The 25237-nt window shown below is 41.5% G+C and overlaps 1 protein-coding gene across 1 annotated transcript in view; it reads right to left on the bottom strand.

The window, feature by feature from the left end:
- Nucleotides 1–534: 534 nt before the first annotated feature.
- zdhhc8b (zinc finger DHHC-type palmitoyltransferase 8b) overlaps nt 535–25237 on the bottom strand; it is an 82951-nt gene continuing 58248 nt past the window's right edge. Inside the window, exons 2-11 of the mRNA XM_049578124.1 lie at nt 17844–17965; nt 13561–13718; nt 12106–12278; nt 11779–11881; nt 9998–10089; nt 7391–7523; nt 6040–6145; nt 4489–4595; nt 3262–4328; nt 535–2725 (exon numbers count right to left, since the gene is read on the bottom strand). Coding sequence (XP_049434081.1) covers nt 2593–2725; nt 3262–4328; nt 4489–4595; nt 6040–6145; nt 7391–7523; nt 9998–10089; nt 11779–11881; nt 12106–12278; nt 13561–13718; nt 17844–17965 — 2194 coding nt within the window. The 3' untranslated portion in view covers nt 535–2592. The remainder of the gene's footprint in view (nt 2726–3261; nt 4329–4488; nt 4596–6039; nt 6146–7390; nt 7524–9997; nt 10090–11778; nt 11882–12105; nt 12279–13560; nt 13719–17843; nt 17966–25237) is intronic.

Below are 25237 nucleotides of genomic sequence, written 5' to 3'. Positions count from 1 at the left end.
TGACTGTCAGGAATGGCCCCTGACCTGCAGTGATGTCCATCCCAAAAAAGAACAGTGGACTAATGGCAGTCATCTTAAAGAGGAATGACATCGATAGTGTTTTGATATGTGGTCATGATAGACTGGGGTATTTTTTCAGGCAACTCGGCAGCTATCAATTTGTTCAGGTTATTTCAAGATGTTCCAGTTAGCTGTTTGACTGACACCCATCTGACTTGCCCAAAAAGTATCCCTGTATACCATAGCCTCACAACAGAAACAGTTTCTAACAGTTCAGAAATACATGACTTGAATAGAGTATCCTGTTGCTTCACATTACTGTGTTCATGGTAAGGCAGCTGGGTGAGACCTTAATAGGGAGACCATACTAGCCAGAAGGTTGTAACTACAGCAAGTTTCAGTAACATCCAACCTTGTCAGAAAGCAAGACTCCACCACAGCTACCAGCCTTTACACTCTGATCTCTGGAGAAAGTAATCTATGAATGCATCAGAAATGGGAAGGAAAAAGATCCTGTATAAAGTGATGTCATTTCACAATTAAGCATTTATTACCTTGTAAATCGGCCTTTCTTTCAGATCTTTGCTCACAAGTGTAACTCCTGCCATTTGCAGCTCGATACAAAACACTAATTTTCATTCATGTCCTTTAATGTCTAATAGTGTTTCAACGAGCCACATTTCATTGTGTATGGAACATAGCTATTCCTCTCAAAAAAGGCAACAATGGTTTATTCATGCAAATGTAGCTGGACCAAATCTACCACTTAACATCCATGTAAATTCTGACATGTTTTTTTTTTTCATGTTGGTTTGCTGCAAAATATAAATAAAAACCGTCCACTTAGATATCAGTTCATTTTTAGCAGACTTTTTCAATTAAGAGTAAAAATGAAAGAAAAGTTTAGCATCTCTGAGTGGTGTGTAATACTGGAGCTGTACCGGACAGCTGCTGCAAATGGATTTATTTGACAGTTTCAGTCTTCATGATGTCACCCAGTCAATGCATTTGAGAAATTCTGCGTTGTGTAGCCACTGTTGGCACTGAAATCTCAAGGCAGCATCTACTGAAAGCCCATTCCTTGACTTGTGTTCAGCACACTGTGGATCATGTGACTGTTCACCTGTCAGTGATTGTGACTTTAATATTTTGCTTCCTCAGATCACATATCATGTAATTACATTTCATCATACATAATTTTTTGTACACTGCAAGGTAGACCAAGCTATATTTACCTTATGGATTTTACCCATCATCATCATCATCTCATTTATTTATAATTTATCAACAAAAAAACTCCACTCAAAATAAAACATCCATTCCAGGTATCTGTATAAAAAGATGTATCAAACATAGCTTTTGAAAGGTTGGCTATATAAAAAGGAAACAAACCCATTAAAAAAAAACTACAAAATAATGAATGGATGATCACTTGTTTTACTACATGGGACAATGGGTTGTTTCTCTACACCGTTCCATTCCTATGATTACAACACAACTTACACACTAAACAATTAACCATCTTCTTCTTTTAGACACAAACAGAAAGTTGTTTTGGTTGTGCAAAGCTGGACTCTGGTTCTGCACTCTTGGGATGAGGTATTCTGATCTTTCAGAACGCTTATGTATCTGCCCAGCACTTGTATCATGGGTCATGTAGAAGTCGCCTAACTGAACTTCACTTAAACAGAAGTCTGTGATGATGTATTGCACCTTGGTTGAAGGGAATAAAGGGTGCTAAGCTGTATTCAAGCCCTAAAAACCTGCTCTTGATTGACACAAAGGAGTCGTTCATCATGTATGAAGTCATATCATCTAGCATCTCTGCTGGTTGCATTCGTTCCTGAGAAATTTCCTTTTGACAAAGACAGATTTTAAGTTTATTTTTACTTTTAATCAACAGCAAAGCCTTTCTCAGTGAATTTGGAATGCAGCCACCAGATGTGATACGATGACATTTCCTTTCCCAGCTTCTCACCTCACTTGTCTCATGTTGCCTGCAAATGCAGTTGATCTAACTGATCAGTCCTCCATCATAACTCCACCAACTCCACCATGGAGATGGCATGAACAGTACAGGTTAATGTGAAGCACCTTGACTTCTTGAGGTCGATTGACTCGTAAAGGACATTTAGTCTTCTCACAGAGATCCATAGTGAGGGTGTCAGTGTTTAATTCATCTGTAGTGTTTTTGTTCAGCCTTCAGCACTTGCTGGAGCAAAGTATGTGTGACATTTGGATCAATGTACGCTTCATGACCACAGCTGAGAGACAACGGTAATAACAGTAACGGTCTACTCTTATGACCAAGATGATGAGCCACAAAATGTTAACGACAAGACACTCCTCACACATACATCCTGCGACCGCGGTATCAACTGACAAACAGCCCCTCAAGTATGAACACACACAGGCATTTGGCTAGACAGACCCACACAAGAGCAGACAGTTCCTCTGATTGGACAGTAACTCCAAAACAGAAAGTGCTATTTGCCCCTGACTGGCCGTTATCTAGACTTTACTAAAACAACAGAGAGGAGAGAATCTCTTTGCAGCAGGGTGGCCGTTGTCGTTGGAGGTGGATGTCCCTGCTCACACTGATATCTCATATGTGGTGCCTCCTACTCCTGTCACCTTTTTGACGTTATTGTGGCGACTGGGGCTGAGGGTGGGACCCTGGGCACTGGGGTGGCAGTCCATCTGCCCATTAACTTTCATGGCCTCTCTAAGTGGAAAGAGAAGAACAGAAGAAATGACTAAATACCAAAGAGATTCAAACAATAATACGACATTCAGAACATGCAGGTTAGTAGTTCGGATCATGACCATTTTAAATGACAAAAACAGAACAGCAGTATGGATGATTACTTGGAGTGTGCTTGTTAGTGAGGCAATAGGCTTGGGAATGTTAGACGAGGGGGTGAAAAGCATGCAAAAGAAAAAGAAATGAGAGTTATACAACTTTATTCATTCATCAAATAATACAAAAAATTATATTTTGCTAGAAAGGCAAACATATAAATCAGAACAGAACATGAAAGAATTCACACCAGACAGTATTTAACATGAATAAATAGAACAGTTGGACAAATACCATACACCTTATACAAATGCTACACGTTTCTTTAAGTAGGACTAGTACACTAGTGCCCATGAATTGCTGTCTGTGTGTTTTCCAGCTGAAATACATTCAGTGCCCAACAGTCCGTAATGGCTCAGTAAATGCATGCAGTCCCACAGCGGTAACGTTAGGATTCATACCTTGGGCCCCCCAGACGAGGTGAGTCTGTCCTCTCATGGGCACTGATGTAGGAGAGTTTCTGGTGGGAGTAGGAGGGGGATCGGGGCATAGCAGGGGAGCGGGGCTGGTGGGCTGGGGAGCGATAGGGGCCCTCGGGGCAAGTGGCCCTGCTCTGGCTGCTGTTGCTGCTACTGTGATCTGTATGCAGGGAGGTGGATGAAGTCCTAGGGGCGCGGCCCAGCGTGGAGCCAGCATGACGCAACACAGGGGTTCGTTGCCCATAGCTCACTAGGCCTACCCCCATCAGGTTGTCCCTGGAGCCTCCATAGGCCGGGGGTGTTGGGCCTCTGGAGCCAGGGCCACGAGGCCCATCTTGGTAGCAAGTATTGGGGGGCAGGCCGTAGCCCCCATCAAACACGCCAGAGTCCTGGGCATAGATATGGGTCTGGGAGCGCCCATGCATTACCTGCCGTTTCTCCCTCTCCTCCATCTCCTTTCGCTCCTGGATGGAGGCCATGATGGTCTGGGAGAGGTTGTCATAGCGCACCGGGGATGGGTCCCTTTCCCTAAGGTGGGGGGATTGTCTGCCCACCCCCCTGGGCGGCATCACTGGACTGTAGGTGGGGGCGACCTGGTGCCTCTGCATTTCAGGTTCCCGGATGTGGCACATTTTGGTGGGCAGGTAGGGCGAGTGGAACCCCATGGAGGGCATACCACGATGGGCCATGCACTCACTGGCAGCAGCTGGGGAGATGCTGGGGTTGAGCAAGCTGTCATAAGACAAGCTGCCGTTACGGTTGGAGAGCGTGTTGGGCGAGAAGACACTCTTGTACGGGGTGGAGGTGACTGTCTGTGGCTGCAGGGCTGGGAGCTGGCCCTTCTCCGGCCGGCGCTGACCCTGCTTCAGGCTGAGAGAGCGCGAGTTGATGGGGTCAGAGTCCAGCTGGAGGGGAGAGGACTGGAAGGTGCGGTGGAGGGGAGCGTTGGTGTACTCAGGCAGATCCAGGTTTGGCTCGGATCGGTAGTCATGTCCACGGACACCCTCTTCCAAGATGGCAGAGGTCTTCCGGTCATCTGGCATTACAATCTGAAGAACAAACAGCAGAATGAAAATGTGAATGAAGTCCTTGTTCTTAATCACTGCCACTGAAGCTTTTGCACCAGGCAATAAACCCCTGACTATTAGGGTAAAGCTACTAATCACAGAATGCACCTCATACATAACTGCCAAACAAATCACGTCTTACCTTCTCTCCAGCGGTGTGGTAGTGGACTTTAGGCATGGTGCCAAAGGACGGTCTGAATTTGTACATGGCTGGAGTGGAAGGGTGGGTCTTACCAGAAAGAGAACTCTCTACAACACACATAGACACAAGACCAGAGTCAACACTGTGGAGGTAATAGACATTATTACACCAGCTCTGATTGAAAGTTAGTTCTGGGAGAAACCTCAGAGTTGGGTTCTATTATAAGAGTAAAGAGGGCGTAGTGATTGAATTCTTGAAACACACACCATCACTGTTCCTACAGAATGAAAATGAGTAGGAGAGGCTGAGCAGTCGGATGGTAAGAGCCCAGTCTGTGACTGACAGGGAACACATTTGAATCCTTCAACATTCAGCTGTCCATCTTTGATGCATTGGCGCCCACAGAGTGGCCAGATTGGGCTACTGAAAATTTTGGGGTGGCACACCAAAACCAAAAGCCAACTGAATTTTTAATTTAAGCCAAACTTTGGAGCCTTACTTAGCCTTAGGTTGTGCACTTTCATAAGATACCACTACCTTTCCTCTAGTTTATAAAATGAGCATGCCACAGCCTCTTAAATACAGTAACAGCCACCTCTGACGGAAGGAGTAGTAATACCCCCCTCGTAAATCCCTCTGCCTTCCAGCAGTCCCCCCGACTGCTTGACTGTGATGTTGCAAAAAAACGATCAAGACATGAAGTTAATAACCTTGAACTATGTTATGTCCAGAGCAAAGCACGAAACCTCTCTATGTGTCTCCGAGGGATACACAAAGAGCTCTTACCTCAACAAACTCTGAGTCTTCTAAATTGCTTTTAAAAAGGGAAGCAATCCATTCAGACCATCTGCAGTACTTTGACGTACCACCAGGCAGAGATAGTGCTCCATGGAGGAGCAGAAAGTGTTCACTCCCTGATATAATGCACCATGACACTGGAGATCTTCTGGAGGGAACCTGCTGTTGTAGGTCCACACTATATATCATTGACATTTCATACTATTGAATGCAACAGTATAAAGAAGACATTACTGCTGGCTGACACCTTTAGCTGTGAAACCACCACCACAAAAGGATCTGTCACAGTTCCAAATTTACGCAGATGACATTCAAAGGCAGTCAGTCATTTTTTTTAGTTAAGAGTCCGGATTGTTGATATTCATCCCCCATCCCTCCATGTGTCAGAGCCTCATTGCTACACGCCACCAGTAAAAAAGGTGGTTATTCACACTGCAATGATTCACTCTGAAATCTCTCCATTGTACCACAAATGGTACTGATTCAGTGAACAGGACTTTCCTCCTCACTACAAATCACACCTATTCTCTGGCCTGGCATTAAAAAGGCCATTGACCTGCCACTGGGACGGACATTTATCACGCTAACTAGAGGCACGTCACATCCCACACTGTGATGTACAGAGGGAGTTTGGTGAATTTCTTTTTGGTACCAGCCCTGACAGGAAAGAGAAATGGGATTGATGATGACTGACAGGAGAGAGAGGGAGGGGTGTTGGTGAACACAGAGACGCTTTGTTCCTGTGTTTCTTACCTTCACTGGAGGTCAGCTGGCCTTTCAGCTGGTTGTACCTGTCAGCTTTGGGCGGCAGCGGCGGCTGGGTTTCTTTCTCATCCAGGCCGTCCAGGCTGCTTTTGGACTACAGGGAGGAGAGCGGCGCGTTAAAAGCATCCAGAACAGGTGGGGGAACAGCAGATGAAATAGAGAAGAGCATGTGTTAGCGCCAGGGACGCACCAACACAACTCTCACAGACGGTTGTAGTATAGCCAAGCTGCACTAGGCAGCTGCTCAACTTGACCTTAATTTTATTTTTGAGGCTAATGGAGTGGAAATGTTAAAATGATCTCAGTATTGGATAATGTTTTTTTGTACTCAGTGGAGCGTTGTTGCACAGAAAAGGACTGAAATCAATGCAGCAGAACCAGAGCTGTCACCTTTTTTATTCCACACATCATTCATCCTTGTCAAAACTTGACGCCTGAAGCCAGAGATGAGCAGCAGGCTATAGAGGTCTGTCTAACTTCACGTGAACAGATTTCTTTTTCATTTTCAAACTTGTAGACTTCAGTCCCAACTGACGCAGACTCAAGTGACATCACTTGAGGCAGTTTATCAGACTTCAGTTCCCTCTGGTGCCACAAAAGGATTTACAAAGCTTTTTTTGAATTGTGCAGTAGTACTCCAAAACACACGTAAACAGACTTTGATGTTGGAAAGACAATTTTCTAATTTTCCCAGAAAATTCACTGAATCACTCTCAGTTTGCAGAAGAGTTGTCTCTATCATCTAACCCACACATCAGAAAGTAACTGAACTATAGAGTTATTCTTAAACGGAATAGGGCACTTTTCTTCACTTTGTGCTCCAGGCTGATAAGATGAGTAGGCTATATTTTACAGGTACAGACATCAAACAATTTCCAATTCTATGCAAGTTGATTGTCAACATTTTCAGTAAATGGAGTGAATTGAAACCAATGGCTATGGCTTCTAAATCATTTACATTTGTTTCTATTATTTTTAGAGGCATGTTTGCCTTTAAAATCACCCACAGAGACACAGTAAATGCCTTTGGGGTCAAAAAACAGTCATTTATTTTCCTCCTGTTTCACATGAGTCACTTGGCTTTGACGCCGTGTCTAATAATATCCTGTTTTAGAAATGAGGAAATTCTTTAAAATATCTGACCTCAGTGAGCTATATGCTGTTTAAGTGTGAGCCTGTATTAAAATGGGAAACAGAACTGGGGAACTATGACTATGGGAATACAGAGAGAGAAAACGGTTACACCCTGGCAAAACAAGGACTAGCTGAAGGCCACTCGGATGATGGACTAACAGGAAAATAACAGGAAAAAGCCTTGTAGTAATTGTGAACAACTCACCTTGGAGCTGATGATGGTGCTGTGGATGCCGTTATCACTGATCTTGATGGTGATTTGCCTGTCTGACAGGTCAGGTCTGATGAATGGGGGCTGAATTTTGACATGGGGCTTTTTATTGGGGTCCAACATGTACCTGCATACAAATGGGCAAAAGGGACGAATGGTTATAAAATATATACAGATACACAAGGGCATAGGTTTCGTTTCAACAGTGGACACACACACACACACACACACTGTATGAAACAGGTTTTGGGAGTCATCAGTCAGAAAATGTTGAGCATAAAACATTTAAAGATACACCATGCAGGATTTTCCTAAAAAAAAAACAATTTATAGACTCATACAGAAGTAATCCCTCTCTACCACCTCTTATGAACCACTAGAAGTGTGTGGCAATGTATTTTTCTGCAGAGACTCTGCCCTCTGTCTGTATTTTCTAATTTTCTTCTTATTTTTTGTGTTTGGGACATTTATGGGCATGTAGCACACACAGTGCTCAGGTGAGTTTGGGGCTTTTATAAACAGGTAGCAGCCAGGTGCCAGACCATAAGCTGCAGGCATCCAAGTGACACAGCGCTGAAAAAATGCACATATAGTGAGGCAAAATGCAAAACAAGACTGAATCGTGGGTTGACTTTAACTTTTGCTTTCGCTGGCAAGCGTGTTCACAAAAAGTAACCAACACACCTGCATAATATACCTTCAATTTCCTGCATTCTAGATTATTTTTATGCACTAATTTGTGCCTTTCTGCATCAATGTATGGTGTAAATGTCTTTAATTTTGTCAACACTAGAACCACCGTGCAGTGGCATGCCTCCGTGTTTACGTCCATGTCTTTGAAAACATGGATGCTGCACACACATCTTCCCCCCAGCAGCACAGAAGATCAATACAATCAGTACAGTTTCAAGGTCAAGATGGGCACCAGGATTAGTGTCACCAAATCAGGATCTGACCAAATGTCTTCCTTTCTGTTCCTGATACATGACGTTAAGTAATGTCCAGAAAAAAATTCATCACTTTATTATTATATCCTATTAGATATTTGTGTGAAATTTGGTCATAATTAGGATACGACTTCTCAAGTTATTTCCACAACAGGTTTTGTGAGGACACAGTGTCTTTGATCTTTGTCCTTTCAGCCAACAAATTCTGTCCTATTCATTCAAGTGCAAGTGGTTGTTGTACCAAATTTGACGGAATTCCCTCACGGCCTTCTTGAGATAATGTGTTCTTAACAATACGACAGACAAGGTCAAAGTGACCTTCACCTTTGACATATTACCACTAAAATCGAATCAGTTCATAGCTGAGTCCACGTTGACTCCTCAAGGCTTTCTTGAGATATCGTGGTCACGAGAATGGGACGGACGACGGACAATGGACAGAAGGACAGACAGACGGCTATGGTTATTGCCAGCACGGAGGCATAATAAAAGTCCTCTGCTCTCATGTTTTTATTGGCGGGGAAGACATATTTGGGGGGAGACCTGTCTCCTGTGCCCCCCCATCCCTAATTTCAGTACTCCTTTCCTACTTGATATGCTGCACCTTATACTTTCCTCTACTATCAACCCATGTAGGCTTTCCACAGATACACAGGGCTGAGTAAAATGATGAAATTACTGAACCACTTTGTGTAATCCCATTTGACTAGTTAGACAGTTTAAAAACAGACATTTCAAACACAAGTTCCTGACAGAAAAACAGCATTTAAGTGAGTCTTACAGGCTTTTTTTCATAATTAAAAGGGCTGTCAGTGTGATGTCTTTAATATTTAATGGCGTGGATGCTTGGGGAGTGAAACATGCCGTACATTTTCTGGGCAGTCTTTTCAAGTAATTTAAAATAATCAACCCTTGCATAAAAAAATCCATGTTTCTAAATGAATGAGACTGATTTGCAAACTGATTTTAAAAAATACTCTTACAACAGTTCATTCAGTATCAGTCTGGTCCAACATGCTTTGAGTCAATGGTTCAGTAAATCAAAAACCTTCCACCAGGGAGTACGCAACAACTTAACAGCAGATGCTTGTAACACAGCATTTCACCCCCACCTGCTGTCGTCTCTCTGCGGTCACACTGTTGATTTTTATGGAAAGGAACTCGTCCCTATAGGTTGTAAAACTGGTGTTCGGGCTTTTAGTGATGCTGTACGTGTGTGTGTGTGTGTGTGTGTGTAAAAAGCACGTTGACTAGCTGTGCGCTCTATCTCCCATTAACTGTTGTTCTAAAGAGTGATTCAATTCTCGCAGCCATCTGCCTTCCCCCAGGGTTGCTGGCTGTTTTCATGCTACACACCTCCGCAGCTACCTAAGAGCATGTGCATACACTCATACACACAAGGTATGTGTGTGCTATTATTGCAGTTACATGGTGCTGCACTGGTGCTATGGCATGGATGTCACAGGCTTTAATAGGCCACACCCCTAGCACACATATATATGCATAACCATACACAAACCTAATCTTTCAAGTGCAAAAATCCAGCACTGTTCATTAAAAATCACTGAGAGTTGAATGTGCACTAACAGAATAAAAACCCTTAAAGCATCTACTGTACATACAAACACACATGCAGCATAATAATGCATCTTACCTGGGTGCCAGGGGACTACATAAGACATACTCCACGTTGCCACAGCAACCCTTAGTGAAGGGATTTACTCCTCCGCGAAACTTGCCCGTCACCTGAGAAGAGGTTGTTTAGAGTCGTCAGCAAAGGAAGGCCACAGTGTACACACATGTACACACATGAACATACACACTCACACAGAGGTCCAGCGCTTGAATACAAAGAAGGTGATTAATTTTGTTGAAGCATCACATAATTACTGTGTTTGGGAATAACTGTGCTGTTTATTAGCATATCTGTTATTTCTTCTGTGTGTGTGTGTGTGTGTGTGTGTGTGTGTGTGTGTGTCTACTGTCTTTGTTAAAGGGACCTTTTGTGCTCATTTTCAAGTTCAAGTTCACATTTGTATTTGGGGTTTCTACTAGAACATGTTTGCACACTTTAATGTTCAAAAAACACTTTATTTTCCTCATGCTGTCTGTGCTGGAACACCTGATCACTCTGATCACTCAGCATTGCCAGGTCTTCAGTATCTCAACATCTCTGCATTGTCATTACAGCCAGGGAGTGATTGTAACAGCAGTGTACCTGCAACCAGGTCAAGACCTCTTTATATCTCGAAAAATCAGCAATAACAGCTTATAAACCAAAATCTATAAAACCTCTAAAACCTTATATGTTCAAGCAGGAAAATGATCCTAAATCAAGGAGAAATTAACAACATCAGCATCCAAGATTACACCCAGCTGACATCGGATGTCAGTATGACGTCAGAAAGACATTGGACTCTTACATCAGACAATTGTGAATTTTAGTTGGTATAAAAATTGGGGCGATGATATTTTAAATATCATGCTGTGTGGATGTTAACATTTTGACGTCTTCCAGACATTGGGTTTTGTTCTCCATACCTTGTGTCGTTATTCTGCGTCAAGATGACATTGGTGTGAGATGTTTGGAAGACATTGGATTTTGGTTACTTAACAATGCAACGCTTAAAACCAACAAAATATCAACATTATTTTTCGTTGATCAGCAGCGAGAAAGGTTTCCCTGATCTTAGCATGTAGCTACGTGTAGCATACTTGCAGCCATGAAATGACTGTAACAGTATAGTGGCAATTTCTACCATCAAATATCAGCAATAAAAGCATCTATACGTCTTCACAACCAGACATGTCCCAGCAGGAATGAATCAAAACCAGGGAGAAATTAACATTGGCAACCAAGACTACATGTACATACATTCCCTAACAATTGCATGTGATGTGACATGAAAGGAAATGTGTCACCAACTGACACCGGCTTGAAAACAATGTAGAAAAGCAGTCAGCGCTATTCAGCAGCTATTCAGAGCTGCCTGAGAGTTGAGGTTCATGCTCACAGGGATTATTTTTACATACCTTTACCTCAATATTTGAAACCATGGCAACAATTAATATGAACATGTGACATCGGAACATTATGTGTGACAGAAAAATAAGAAACAGTATAGGTCCCCATGACAGTTACCTCTGTCCACAAAGATTACTTGGACTGTATTATTCTACTGTATGTGCAGCTGGAGTGCCAGAAATTCACTGTGGTGACCAGAGGTTAGCTTGTCAAAATTCTCCACCTAATTCAAAGGTCCACTAAAACAAGCACGGTTGCCAACAGTCAGACAGCTCCAGGTGTGAATGTTTGAGTCTGTGTGAGTGTGAAGCAGAGCAACACAGCTCTGTTGACTTATGCTGGATAAACAACAGACCAACTGTTTGTGTGTGTTCATTCAGGACAAGCATGTCAGCAGCTCCTGCACCCACCTGTTCATTGGTTGTTCGACCTCGAGCAACGAGCACCATATGGAAACCTGTGAGCCCCATGACTGGAATAAAGAAGAGCCCCGCTATGCACATTACCACCAGACTGGACACAACGGTCAAGCTCAACAACAATACGGGACCACAAGAACACAACCAGATGTACTGTGAGAATAACTCCACTGACTTATCCAAACAGAGGAAGCTAGTAGCACTAACTTCCGTCCATTCTGGAAACATTAGTCCAAAAATAAATGATCAATCATCTAAGTTGTCCAGTTAAAGGAAGAAATAGACTTCTAAGTGAGATTTCCAGCAGAGAAAGGATACGTGACAGTGGTGTGCAGCGCTGCCAGTCTCTCTCGGTGGTGGAGGACGAAGATGAGACCGAAGGAGAAAACTCCGACCATGTGGACGCTCAACGACAGCAGGAAGAGGAAGAAGTAGCGGTAGTTCCTCCGTCCAATGCAGTTGTTCACCCAGGGACAGTGGTGGTCAAAGTCCTGGGGAGGGAGGGGAAAAGAGAGTTACACTCTGGAAATCTATGCAAGTTATCATAAGGTATTAAATTATATGAACTACAGCTGATCTGGGTTTGGGCTTTAGATGTCATTGTAAATTGAGGTTTATTAGTTTTTCTCTATGCATCATCTCTTATCCCTGCGAAGTTTAAATCTCTCAACAAATTAAGGCAAATAAACTTTAAGGTCCAGTGCGCAAGATTTAGGGGATTTAATGGTATTTAGCAATGAGGATTACAGATTGCAAGTAGCTGAAACTTCCCCTGGTCAGAATTCCTTCAGTGTTCATTGTTCTGGAGGATTTTATCATGAGCCGAATTATCCGCAGAGGTCACTTCCTCTCCCAAAACACACTGACCAAGTCATTTAAAACCAGCTAAAACACTGACTGAAGCAGTTTCATGTTATAAATCAGTGTTTTCTGATGCTTTTTGGCATGTCGGTGACAGGCCACTCGCACCTACTACTCTGTGCTCGCCTACTTTATCTCATAACGTAAGTTCCCGGTGATTTAAACTGGGTAATAACACTGAATAAAGCAGTTCCATCTTTAAAAAGAAAAAAAAATTCCAACACTCTCATCACCGAGGGCCTGAATAACAAAATTGCGAGAAATGAAAAGAAACATTTCAATGAAACATTCAGTCCATGCGCAAACTACAAATCCAATCTGTTGGGTTGTGTTATGTTTTTCAGTTAAGACCCTACTTTCATCGGTTGATGTGTAAATAATCCAAAAGTCAAAGAGTCAGCCTTTTTTGAAATTAAATGTAGAAGAAAACAGGATGTAGGAACACAACATGTGTAATTCTGCATCCTGTGTGTAGGTGTGTGTTAATGTCCCGCTGTGTAAGTCCATTTGTAAGACCAAAAATGAGGATTTGAAAGCTAATACCAATGACAGTATTTCACGGTTGAAGCTGCCAATACTTGCCACTAATTATGATCTTTAATGAGGACATTTTGCCAAAAACACAGATATTAATAAATCATTTATATATATATTCAGCATTTGGTACGGTTTTTAATTCTTGGCAGGACAGAAAAGCTTCTAATGGGATTAAGCTACAAGCATATGTACTATGTACAAACAAACTACATCATATATGATATCAAACATATCCAGTGCTAATAGATCATTGATAAAAGGCGAATATATTGGTCTAATCTTGAGGCATATTTAGATTTTGGTACCTGTGTACACTGAACATACACACTCTGTCTGTTTGCACATTTGTATTCACACACTCACACACATACACACCTCCACACAGTTGTCACAGACGCTGCAGTGCGAGCAGCGAGGCGGCCTGTAGAAGTGACAGGTGGCGCACCACTTCATCCGGACCTGAATGCCCTTGATCTCCACGTTCTTGTAGAGCGGCGCTCGGAAATCATCGTCCTTGTCCTCGTCCTCATCCGCTGTGGGGAAAACACACACAGACACACACAGGGCACGTTAACAGAGAACACAGATGCATATGGGGAAGTGTGAGGAAAACAGTCACAAACACAGACACGCAACGCATGGTTTTGATTGATGATTCCATTTGACAGGGACAACAGGGGAGAGCGTTAAATGAAGCTCATCCCCTGCTGTTCGCTGTCTGCAGAGAGAGCAAACACCGAGAGAAATAAACACTTAAATAAATGTGACGTGACATTCTTCTTTTAACATTAAGGCTAATTAACAAGCACACAGAGACTAATGGAGAACTCCCCAGAAGTTCAGACATAATCTTAATGTTTTTTGGAATTGGATTTTTTTTTGGGAATTAAACCTCTAAACCAGGCAGAGACATGTAACTGAACCCATCACCTGCAAACTACAGCATGAGTACATTTCTCCTGCCCTCAATGTGACTCTGCCGTCAATCAGGGTGTTTTTGAGAAGCTTGTACTTGGTGCCATGTTCCTGCCACTGAGAGCTTTATGCTTCGGAGCCATGGTGGAAAATAACATTTCTTTCAGCTGATCAAAGGGCACTTTCAAATGATCTACACGCAGCTCCAACCCGAGAAAATTATTTCACACTACAATGATAACTGCAGGGAGATCCAGGTAGCTGAACACACACACACACACACACACACACAGAGCAAGAGAGGGTGAAAAGAGAAAACAAGAGAGAAACAAAAGGTAGAGGCGCAGAAATAAACAGTTCCATAAGCACAGATTGCTCTGTTATTATGGCTGTCAAGTCTCTTCAAATAGATTTTAAAGGTAAAGCGCCTGCCAAACCAACACACACAACTCTGCAGTTACGCCTGCATCTCCTCTGACAGCTTCTTTTCTACAAAAGCTCAGTTCAAGAAGTACTCAACAGACAAAGCAGTGGCCTATTTCATAGAGTGTACATTTACACTGAGAAAATGACACTCAGTTCAGTTCAATTACAATCAGTTTTTGTGTGAAGTTATTTTTAGAGCTAAAGATTAGGATACGCCCTACAGTATTTATATGTATGTACATTTTAGGCTTAATCCTGTTATCACAAATGGCAGTAACCTTGGAGAACAATTTAAATGGCTGACACCTGCCGTGATAACATGATTGCTTGTATGAAGGTCAGGTGGGATGTTACTAACATTATGGGCTGTAATGCTGCATCTTCTTTGGAATACTAAGTGACTGAGTGAGTATTTTAGTGACAGAGAAGCATCCTGAGGACATAGCAGGGGGGATTGCTACAATTATCGCCCACCACAATATCAATGTGTGTGTGTGCCTGTGTGTGTTTGCCATTGATCACAAGTGTATCATCCCTTATGACAGGGTAAACTGTGCATCTATATGAAGTGGGGGGTGGGTGAGGGTGCAAAAGCTCAGTACTTTGCTCAGTGAAACGTGAGCAGGATGGATGGTTATTAATAGGGATCAATTCATTGAACTTTAAGTAATAAAATGAGCACTCGTCCACACTGTTTTTACATATTAATGGCTAATACGTACTGTAGCGGTTGCCTAGGGTAACACACAGACGGGTTCAGAGTCTTGTTCTGAAAAGCTTTACATGTACAACAGCTGTTGTTGAGAACAGCACAACAGCTATAACTGCAACATCATGTATTGTCTTTATTATCGTTATCGTTCTTTCACTGAGGAACACCATAGAAAAACAAAATGAGAATTCTCTGAACGCCTTTTACATCACACACAGTCATTGTCCCATTGGTATTATAGAAATATTGATTAGTACTAACACTTTCTTTTAACATCCTCTTGTCTTCCATGTTTCAGTTTATAGGACGAATCAAATTAAGTGAAACACTGCATCGCCACTCCACAGTACAATTTCAGTGTGAGCCTACTTTATGTTGACCAAATGAACAAGCAAAAATGGCATTCCACTTATGAACAGAAATACACATGTTCCATGAAAGTGTTCATTCAGAGATGCCAGAGATCCTGCATAATGTAAAAACACTTTTTAACCAGCAGAGAAACTGAAGTGTCAACCAGAGGTGGGACCAAGTCAGTTTTTTGCAAGTCACAGGTAAGTCTCAAGTCTTTGTGCTCAAGTCCTGAGTCAAGTCATAATGCTCTCCTCACCAAATGTAATTCCATCTTAACAACAGTTATAATATATTCAGTTTACAAGAAACATACCTGCTTTTTAGAACTTTTTATTTTTCAAACAACTATTAATCAGTAACACAACAGAAGTAATTGTGTATGTTTCTGTCCTGTCTTGTCATATTTAACTCATCTCATATTAGACTAATATCTATAACTTATTTTCCTTTCAAGTGATAATGTATGTGGCTGCATGTTTAATGTTCAAAGGGAACTGGCACACTTCATGAATAACATACTTCTTTATCTTTGGCCTTGGGGGAGGGCATCAAGTATTTTCAAGTCAAATGACTCAGGTCTAAGTAAAGTCACGAGTCACTGGCGTTTATGTCCAACTTGAGTTGCAAGCCTTTTTTTTTTCCCCCAATTTTTCACAATTTTGAGAAATTTGTAGAACATTTTGGGAGAGATTAAGTGTACATATAGGTGCTATGTCGGCAAGACTTGAGGAGGGATTGAAGAGACAGAGAAAAAAAAATAGAATAGCAGTCAATGAGGTTTGCTTGACTAAACATCATACGATCTTTTGTACAATACCTCCACAAAGTCAGGTCGTAAGGGAGTTTTACGTCTTTCACCCACTTTGCCCAGAATTTAATGAACACATTTTTCTGAAGTTGAAGAGAAAAGAGAATCTTTCCCATAACATAAATGTCATTTACAATATCTGTCCACTCCTCTAATGTGGGGGGTTCAGGAAGCAGCCAGCGCCTTGTGAGGGCTTTCTTTTCAAGCAGATATCAAAATACCAAACATATATTTGTCAGAATGCTTTGCCTTAAAATCCATATATCTTAAAAAAAATAATGTAGAAAATTGCAAAGGAAGATCATTGTTAAGTATCTTTTTTAGTGCTATATGAAATTCTGTCCAGAAAGGTCTGATCACTGGACACTCCCTGAGTACATGCCAGTGATTGGCTTCCTGAAACCCACACTGTCTCCAACACTTGGCATCATCTCCAGTGAAATGTGCTTTCTGCTTCAGTGTGATAAAAAAAACTGAATAAAACATTTCCACCCAAACTCATGCCACATGTGTGAGTTGCTGCATTTCCACTGATATTCCACCTCTGTCAATTACTGTATTTAAGTATATATACTATATTTAAGTTCTGCAAATTGCACTTGCACTACGCTTATATTTTGGCATGTAGCTGTGTGGCCTTATTAGCAGCAAACATCTTTCATCCTACTATTACTTCATTTTGCAGTTGCCCCCAAAAAAGAAAATGACAATAACTCACTGTGCTGTACGTCAGTGACCTGAATGGGAAAAATCTTTCATTCTTACTTTTACAACCTGGAAGACAGAGTGATTTTCTAAGCAGATGTCATTTAATGGCTATATCAGTTCTTCATTCTTTTATTAAAACTTTACCGGTGGGTCTGCTCCCTGTGAGATATAAACTCAAGAGCTTAGAAAGCTCCGGATCTCTCTGTTGTCTATAAAACGCAGCAGGGCAGCAGCAGCAGAAGGCCACTGTCACCTCTGGGGAGGAAGATAACCTGCGCGTTATACAACCTAATGATTATTACCTCTTTATGGGCAGAGAAAGCTCTTCCTGAAGACAGGTGCTTATCATTTACAAGCGCATTACAAACATCCCCGGGGATGAGTTCAATCATCATTACTTTAGCCAGATAGCACTGAGGACAAGAGGCCTGCATCAGGAGCATAAGTCAGTGCAGCTTGTTTGACAGGCTGAGCCAATGAGAGGAGTGGGGCATATGGACTGTAACAGGCTGTACAGCAGATAATAGAGTCATGAGACATTGGGTGGGTCAGGGCACTGATAAATGTGGTGCTATTAAAGGTGTGCTCTCTACATGAGGACTCACCAGTACTCATAATAATGTGCACATACATCATGACAGATACTAACATTTGTTTAGATGTCAGATGTCAGCATATTTAGACCATCACCAGACATTCAAACTCATCCGAATGCTCAAATACATGCATACAAACCTCTGGGGTAAACACCAGGGTCCATGAAGGTTGCCATGCTGAAGTTGGCCAAGACGAAGAGGAAGACCAGGCCATTGTAGAGAGGCACAGCGGGAGAGATTACCTTTGTCAACCAGGGGCACCTAGAGACACACAAGAAGAGACACAAATTAGGATTATTTTTGTCTACAACGTGAAACTTAGTCAGACACATTTTAACCCCATCACATTTCAATCACAGGTGTATTAATGTTTACAATTCCAAGATACCCTGAAATATTAAAATGCACTCTTTTAAACAAACCCTGTCTTTAAACTCTATCTATGAGTCCTGGTTCTAAATTGAAACGATAATCATTATTACAAACATGATCACAGTGAGTGAATCAGAGCAAGGTCAACAGTGGATGCAAGAGCATGTGACCTACAGAAGAAGTTCTTAATTATTTGCAAATTAACTGTGAGATACTGTGAAATTAAGATAACAATACACCATTATCTGTATCTGTATCAGTTCAACCAACCAAATTATCTGTATTTGTATCTGTACTCAGCAAAGTTTAGGGCAGAAGTGGGCGGGGTATAGACTGGAAATGGGCTGGACCTGACCGCAGGTTGTTCTTTTAAACCTGAAATCAAAATGGGTTGAACAGAAGTGGACCTGATCACTTTCATTACAGTTATTTTAATTCAACCAATGGGGGACATGAATGTGTGTACCAAATTTCATAGCAATCCAGCCAATAGGTATTAAACATTTTGCTCAAAATCCAAAAATATCAAATTCATGATGGCACAAGATGAAGAGTCAGTCACCAAAGTCTGTAGGATTCATCATCTGGGGACCATGAATGTCTGTACAAAATGTCATTGCAGCCCATCCTGTTGCTGTTGTTGAGATATTTCAGTCTGGACCAAAGTGATGGACCCAAAGACCGACATTACCACCCCTGCAGCCTTGCTGCTAGCATGACTAAAAGTAAAGCTAACAAATCTGGATTAACGTTTAGTTCAGGTCTGATCAACCCTTCTTGCATGAAAAGCCTCACCCTGAACTGTAGCTCATCCTAGCTACAGGCAATTTGCCATCACATGCATCTGATGTAACTATCTGCTGTGCTGGTAAATTACACTGACCACCTCAACGGAGAACCTCCTTTTTAATCCCAGCAATATTTTGCGTCAAGACTGACCTTCTCCACTGCCTGCAACATAACTCAGACAGCGCTGTGAAATATTCAGCCATGGAGACACCTGAATCACGCCCGCAGCCCTGCTCAATCACCTGGACTCAAATGTCAACACACTGAGTGCATCCTGGCGTGCTATCATTCAAGTCAACTGTTTGTGTGGTCTCTGTAGAGATGAGACGCTGCTAGAATGAAGATGTGTTAACGCTTAAGGTTACGCATGCCGCAGAGTTCCTGCAGGTCAGACACTCAGAGAGAGTTTATGAATTAATAAAATATCTTGTAAGACAGGGAGGAAGGTGTTACAAAAGAAACACCCTCACTTTCACTTTTGTTTCCAGCCCTCTTTCCTGGCGATGACTAACACAGCCACGCCTACTTGCACACGTAACAGACACGCACACTTACACTTTCAAACATGCTTCTCCAGATTATTTTGACATCAAAAAGTCAATTTCCTGGTACCCATGCCCCGAGATCATCTTCAATCCATATCTACTCTACCGCTCCGCCAGTCCTCTTTTGCTTTGTTGAATTATTCAGAGCCGTGGCTGTAGGGAGCCACTAACAGAGAATAGAGAGACGCTAACAGGGATAAGGTGGCTTCTTTCATAACCAGTCTGCACTGGTCCAGAGCTTTGTTAGGCCCAGTGTGGGCTTCATTCATTCTTCCAAGATATCACTGCACATATCAGGGCAATGTTGGGGCCGATTATAGTTGACTTCATTCACATTGCTTGAAAATGTCACTCACATTATAATTATTCTCAATGATGGATTACCAGCATATTATAAACTAAATGGAGGACGTGATACACTTTCTTATAATTAGACAATTACCAGGAAATAACATGTCTGTGATATCATTTCCAATATGAAGGCATACTGTCAGTGGATGCAACAAGCCTAAAATAATCTTATCTGTCTTTTTGCTTAAGCTTTTAAGCCACATTACATATCAAACGTATCAGCTCACAAAATAAAACTTTGGTCATTTAAGTGTTGGTGTCACTTCTTCTCTAAATACATTTTCAGTGGTTTGTTTTGTGGCACAAATTTACTTTTGCAAGATAACATCCTCCGAGTACATTTCAGTGGAATTGCTACTGACGCAGAGGACTGTAGTGAGGAGTAGCATGCTGTGTCATCACAGCCTTGGCAGCATGTAGAGAAGGTACAAACGCTTAAAAAAATTGATCAAAGAAAAGCAATAGCATGCTGCTCCACCGACTTACAAAATCCCAATTTACTCGCCTGTCAAAGGATCGTGTGTTTTTGCCCACAGTGTGATACAGTCGAGCCAGGGAGAAGGAAAAAAATGGAGTGAGGCTGACAGCAACCATTTTGGGAGTCTGGGAGCAGACAGCGTGGGAGGAGAATGTGACTGAGAGAAAGCCTGATTAGGGCCACAGACATTGGTTAATTGTGTAGGAGTAACAAATAACCACAGAGCGCTTATCAACACTGTTTACAAGCCACTTTTACTGCTTGTGTAACCATGATACTTCAACTGGGGCAGAAAAGCCTCCAGCCTGTCAAAAAGTTTGGACTGAGTTTATAAAGCTGAAGGGGATTTTGCTGCCAAAAGTGCAGTAATGTGATGAGTTTGGTTGAGTCCTAGCTGAGTGAAAGAAAGGCCTGGGTTCTCCGTGGTAATTAAAACGCCTGCTAACAGGAGCTGGAGAGGTAACGAAGCAGGCATTCTCCAGTTAATCAGCATCTAAAATTCAGATCAAAAACCCTTGGACATGCCCAGCACTGTCGCAACAGAAGCGTAAAGATAACATCCTCATGAGGACCAGGTACAGGCCCAGAGGTCCACCTGTCAACTACAAAATGTCACTCAAATAAACCTGTACCAACAGGTAAGGACTCAAAATGACCACAGACATACACAAAAAGACCACAAAGAGATGCAAAGGAACTGCAGACAGAAAATGACCACAAAAAGGGGCAAAACAACTACAAAGAGACACAATGTGACTATAAAGAGGCACAAATGACCACAAAAAAACCAGAATGACCTCAAAGAGACACAAAACAACTACAAAGAGGCACAAAATAATCAAAAAGAGATGCAGAGAAACTACGAAGTGACACCAAATTACTACAAAAAGGAGCAAAACAACCACAAAGAGACACATAATAACTACAAAGTAGGGGTAAAACAACCACAGAGACACAAAATTACTACAAAGAGGCACAAAAAGACAAAACAAACAAATAAAATGACATCAAAGAGACACAACATGATCAAAAAGAGTTGCAAAGAAATTGCAAAGAGACACAAAATGACCACAAGGAGAAACAAAAAAACAAAGGAGATCCAAAAGCACTGGACAGAGACACATAATAACTGCAAAAAAAAAGGGCAAAATAACCACAAAGAGACACAAAATGACCAAAGAGACAGAAACAGACTACAAAGAGCTGTAAAACAACATCAACAACAAAAAAAGTAAAACCACCAAAAGTCTGTGTGCCTTGCTCCTATGTAAAAGAGGTGGTGGGGCCTTTTGCGTATCTGTGCCCAGCGGCCCATTGTCTCATAATCCGCCCATGCATGCTGAGAAATAATAGGCTGAGCTAAGAAAAAGAGCAAGGTAAAAACAAAGGATTACAGAGGAATAATCCGCAGCTTGCTCCTCAGGCTGGCAGAGCAACACACTGTCTCCTCAGTAACCTTATAGATCAATATGAGGCAGACTGTTGGCAACAGAAACACCTTCCACACAGCAGCTTTCACTTCATCTTCAGACATTAGCATCCTTAAAGTGGAAATGAGTTTTGACTTGCATTCTGCAGCTCTCCCCATTTTTATCCACATTTTTATCCAAAGTGCCTGAGGTTGGCATATGCTTATGGTTCAATATGTGAAACGAGGTTCATGATTTAATGCAGCTACAACAAAATGTACTCAATTAAAGCAACAGCAGCAAAGTGTGACTCTGCACAATATTCAGTCCAGTCATGGACAAGCTCAAATAAAAGCATTAATGATACGGTGTGTTGTCGATTATTTAATTTGACTGTACTGTTTCATTAACTGAGAATTTGAGAAATCACAATCACAGGAAAGTCATCTGATTTGTCACTAATATTGCAATATACAGTCCCATTGCATTTTAATATATGGATACATTTTAAAGCTGCACTAATCAATATTTTCTGGGCCTGACTGACTGTATGACTGTGCATAATGTGAAAGGAAATGCTCGTAATCACAAATCCACAGAGAATTATCACCCGTCTGCAGTTCACCTAAACTCTACAGAACATTTCAGCTGCTCGTTGTTTTGGTTTTATGGCACGGACATTTAATGTTCGGGTTCAGTCTTACCACTCTCATTGGCCCAATTTCCAGCTCCAGCAGGCAGACAGACCTGGTTAGTGATGAGCTGGTGAACACAGTGGAGCATTTAGCAGCTAAAGATTCAAAGTTTTCCATCAGAAGTTGGTAAAGAGCAAATAAAAGAGCTGATAAGAGAGTGGGCTTACATTTGTCACGTCTCCATAAATATGATTTTCACAACAAATTCACAATAAAAAGTTTAGGAGGCAATATGTCAATGATGTGTTTAGAGCTTGTTTCACTGGTCTGAATAAATCAATGCACTCTAATTTATATCCTTTCCTTCCTTTTCTGGTCAAGTTGTGAAACTGAGCAGGTAAAAATCTGTGTTTTGCAATATACATGATGGATCCCTTTAGCTGCAACCACCACAGACTGAGATTAGTTTCATCTAAACTGCTGCTGTAACTCGCTCTAAGAAGCAGCACTTCTGTATCTTCCTACTCTCGGGGGCCTCATCTCATTTATGGATTACAACGATGCTGCATCAGATATCCTCCCCTGAGACATGGTGAAATCATATAATACACACAGACAGACATATACACACACTTAGCTTCATCCAGCATCCGCTTATGGATTGACAGAGCGAATCTTAGCCTTGGGTATCTGATAGCTTCCTCAGTCACTGCAGCAGTAGGGGGGGTCTGTGGTTGGGTATCAAGATTAGAGAAAACACCCAGCTTTCGGGTGATGATAACCCAGCTGTCTTTCCAAATAAAAAAGAAGAAGCCTGGACACAAATCCTCAGCTGCCAGCCTTAAAACACAGGCTTGAGTTTGTTGATTAAACAAAATCTGGGTGGAACACTTTGAAACTAGCCCTCTAATCCCACTGCCCAAACCTACAGAGGGAGGAAACCACTCTGCGGTCTTTGGAAAGTAATTAGGTGCTTGGTGATTGGTCTGCTGGCACAGTTGCAGCTTTAAACAGGGCTCCAATAATCAATCACATCTACCCAGTGATGCAGCGTAACTAAGTATATTTACTCAAGTCACATTCTACCTCTACATTTCGGAGGGAAATACTGTGCTTTTTACTTCACTATACTTATTTGACAGCCTTAGCTTATAAAATATGATGTTGTCATGTAAATTGATCTACCTGAAATGTAATATGAGTATAACAAAAAATATCAATCCATTAGTTGACTGACACAAAAATTAATTGGCAACTATTTTGACTATTGTTAGTCTTTTTTTTTAAGCTCCAGGTTCCAGTGATTATTTTCAGCTTTTCCTTTTAATTATTTTAATAATTTTAATCTAATTTTAATCGTTCTGAAATTTTTACTATTGGTTGGAGAAAACAACATTGTGAATGTAATTGCATTAGTAATTATCTAATTTCTTAATATATATAATAGTAACAGTCACAGGGGCTGTTTTTCTGCATTGAATTACAAAACTTTACTTATATACTTTAATAATGATAATAATAGTAATAATACATTTTATTTATACAGCGCTTTTACAGCTCTCAAAGACGCTTTACATTTAAAACCAAAGAAATGAAGTACATACATGTAAGTGCAAAGAGATAAACAGAAGACAAGGACAATATAAAACAACAAGGTGCAAAAGCATAGTGCAAAACAAAGAAAAGGAGGGCACATGAGGAACAGAGAACGAAAAACTAATGTTAAAGGTTAAAAGCGGATTTGAAAAGGTGGGTTTTGAGGAATGATTTGAAGGTGGATGGATTTGGACAGTCACAGACGTGTATAGAGAGGTTCCTGAGGGAGGGGGCGGCTATGGAGAAGGCTCGGTCGCCCCAAGAGCATAAAGGTCCAGTGTGTAGGATTTAGATGGATATATTGGCAGCAATGGAATGTGATATGAGTTTTTTTTTAGTGTACAATCACCTGAATATAAGAATTGTTGTGTTTTCTACCTTAGAGTGAGCCATTTATATTTATATAGGGAGTGGGTCCTTGTCCACAGAGATCACCATGTTGCACCACCATCTTTCTGCAGTAGCCCAGAATGGACAAACCATACACTGGCACTATACTGGGCTATTTGCTTTTTTTTTTTACGTTGGTCACTGTAGTTAGCAGCCCCTCCTCAATGAGCAGTGTTGAAAAAAAAACAGTTTTGTTTTTTTTTGGTGTGTTTTTACGTTAGGATTAGGGGTTAGGGTTAGGTCAGCGTTTTTACACGAAACTGATTTACGCAGTATTTTTACTGGTTTAAATCACCAGGTCTGTTTCTTTCTTTCTTTTTTTTTTAAGATTATTTTTTGGGCTTTTTGCCTTTAACTGACAGGACAGTGTGAAATGGGGCGAGAGAGAGAGAGAGAGAGAGAGAGAGAGTGCGGGGATGACATGCAGCAAAGGGTTGCAAGCCAGAATCAAACCTGCAACCACTGCAGCGAAGCATCGCCTCTGTACATGCAGCGCCGGCACTATCCACTACCCTACCGACACCCCACCAGGTCTGTTTCTTTTAAAGAGAAAGAGACCTCTGCAGATAATTCAGCTCCTGGTAAAAACCTCTTTAACAATGAACACTGAAAGAATTCTAACCAGAAGAAGTTTCAGCTAGTTGCAATTTGCAATCCTCGCCACTAGATCCCCCCAAATCTTACACACTGTTCCTTTAAGCAACATTTTCAATGCAAGACTTTTACTTGTAACAGAGAATTTTTGCAGTGTGGTATTGGTACTTTTACCTCAGTAAAAGGATCCACATACTTCCTCCACCACTGCATCTACCACATAAACCTGTCTACATGTTCGCTACACACCCCAAAGCAATTTGACTACTCAAATCTGCCTGTCCTTCATTTGCCTGCTTTTGGATTGGAGCAGAAAAAGCAGCCTTTGAAGTCTCTCTTATCTTTTCTTTTAGTAGCTCTGGGGGGAAGGGAGG

Source organism: Epinephelus fuscoguttatus, linkage group LG6, assembly GCF_011397635.1.
Source record: "Epinephelus fuscoguttatus linkage group LG6, E.fuscoguttatus.final_Chr_v1".
In the NCBI taxonomy this organism is placed as follows: domain Eukaryota; kingdom Metazoa; phylum Chordata; class Actinopteri; order Perciformes; family Serranidae; genus Epinephelus; species Epinephelus fuscoguttatus.
The sequence above is the reverse complement of the archived record's forward strand: the minus strand, read 5'-3'. Positions and strand labels throughout refer to the sequence as shown.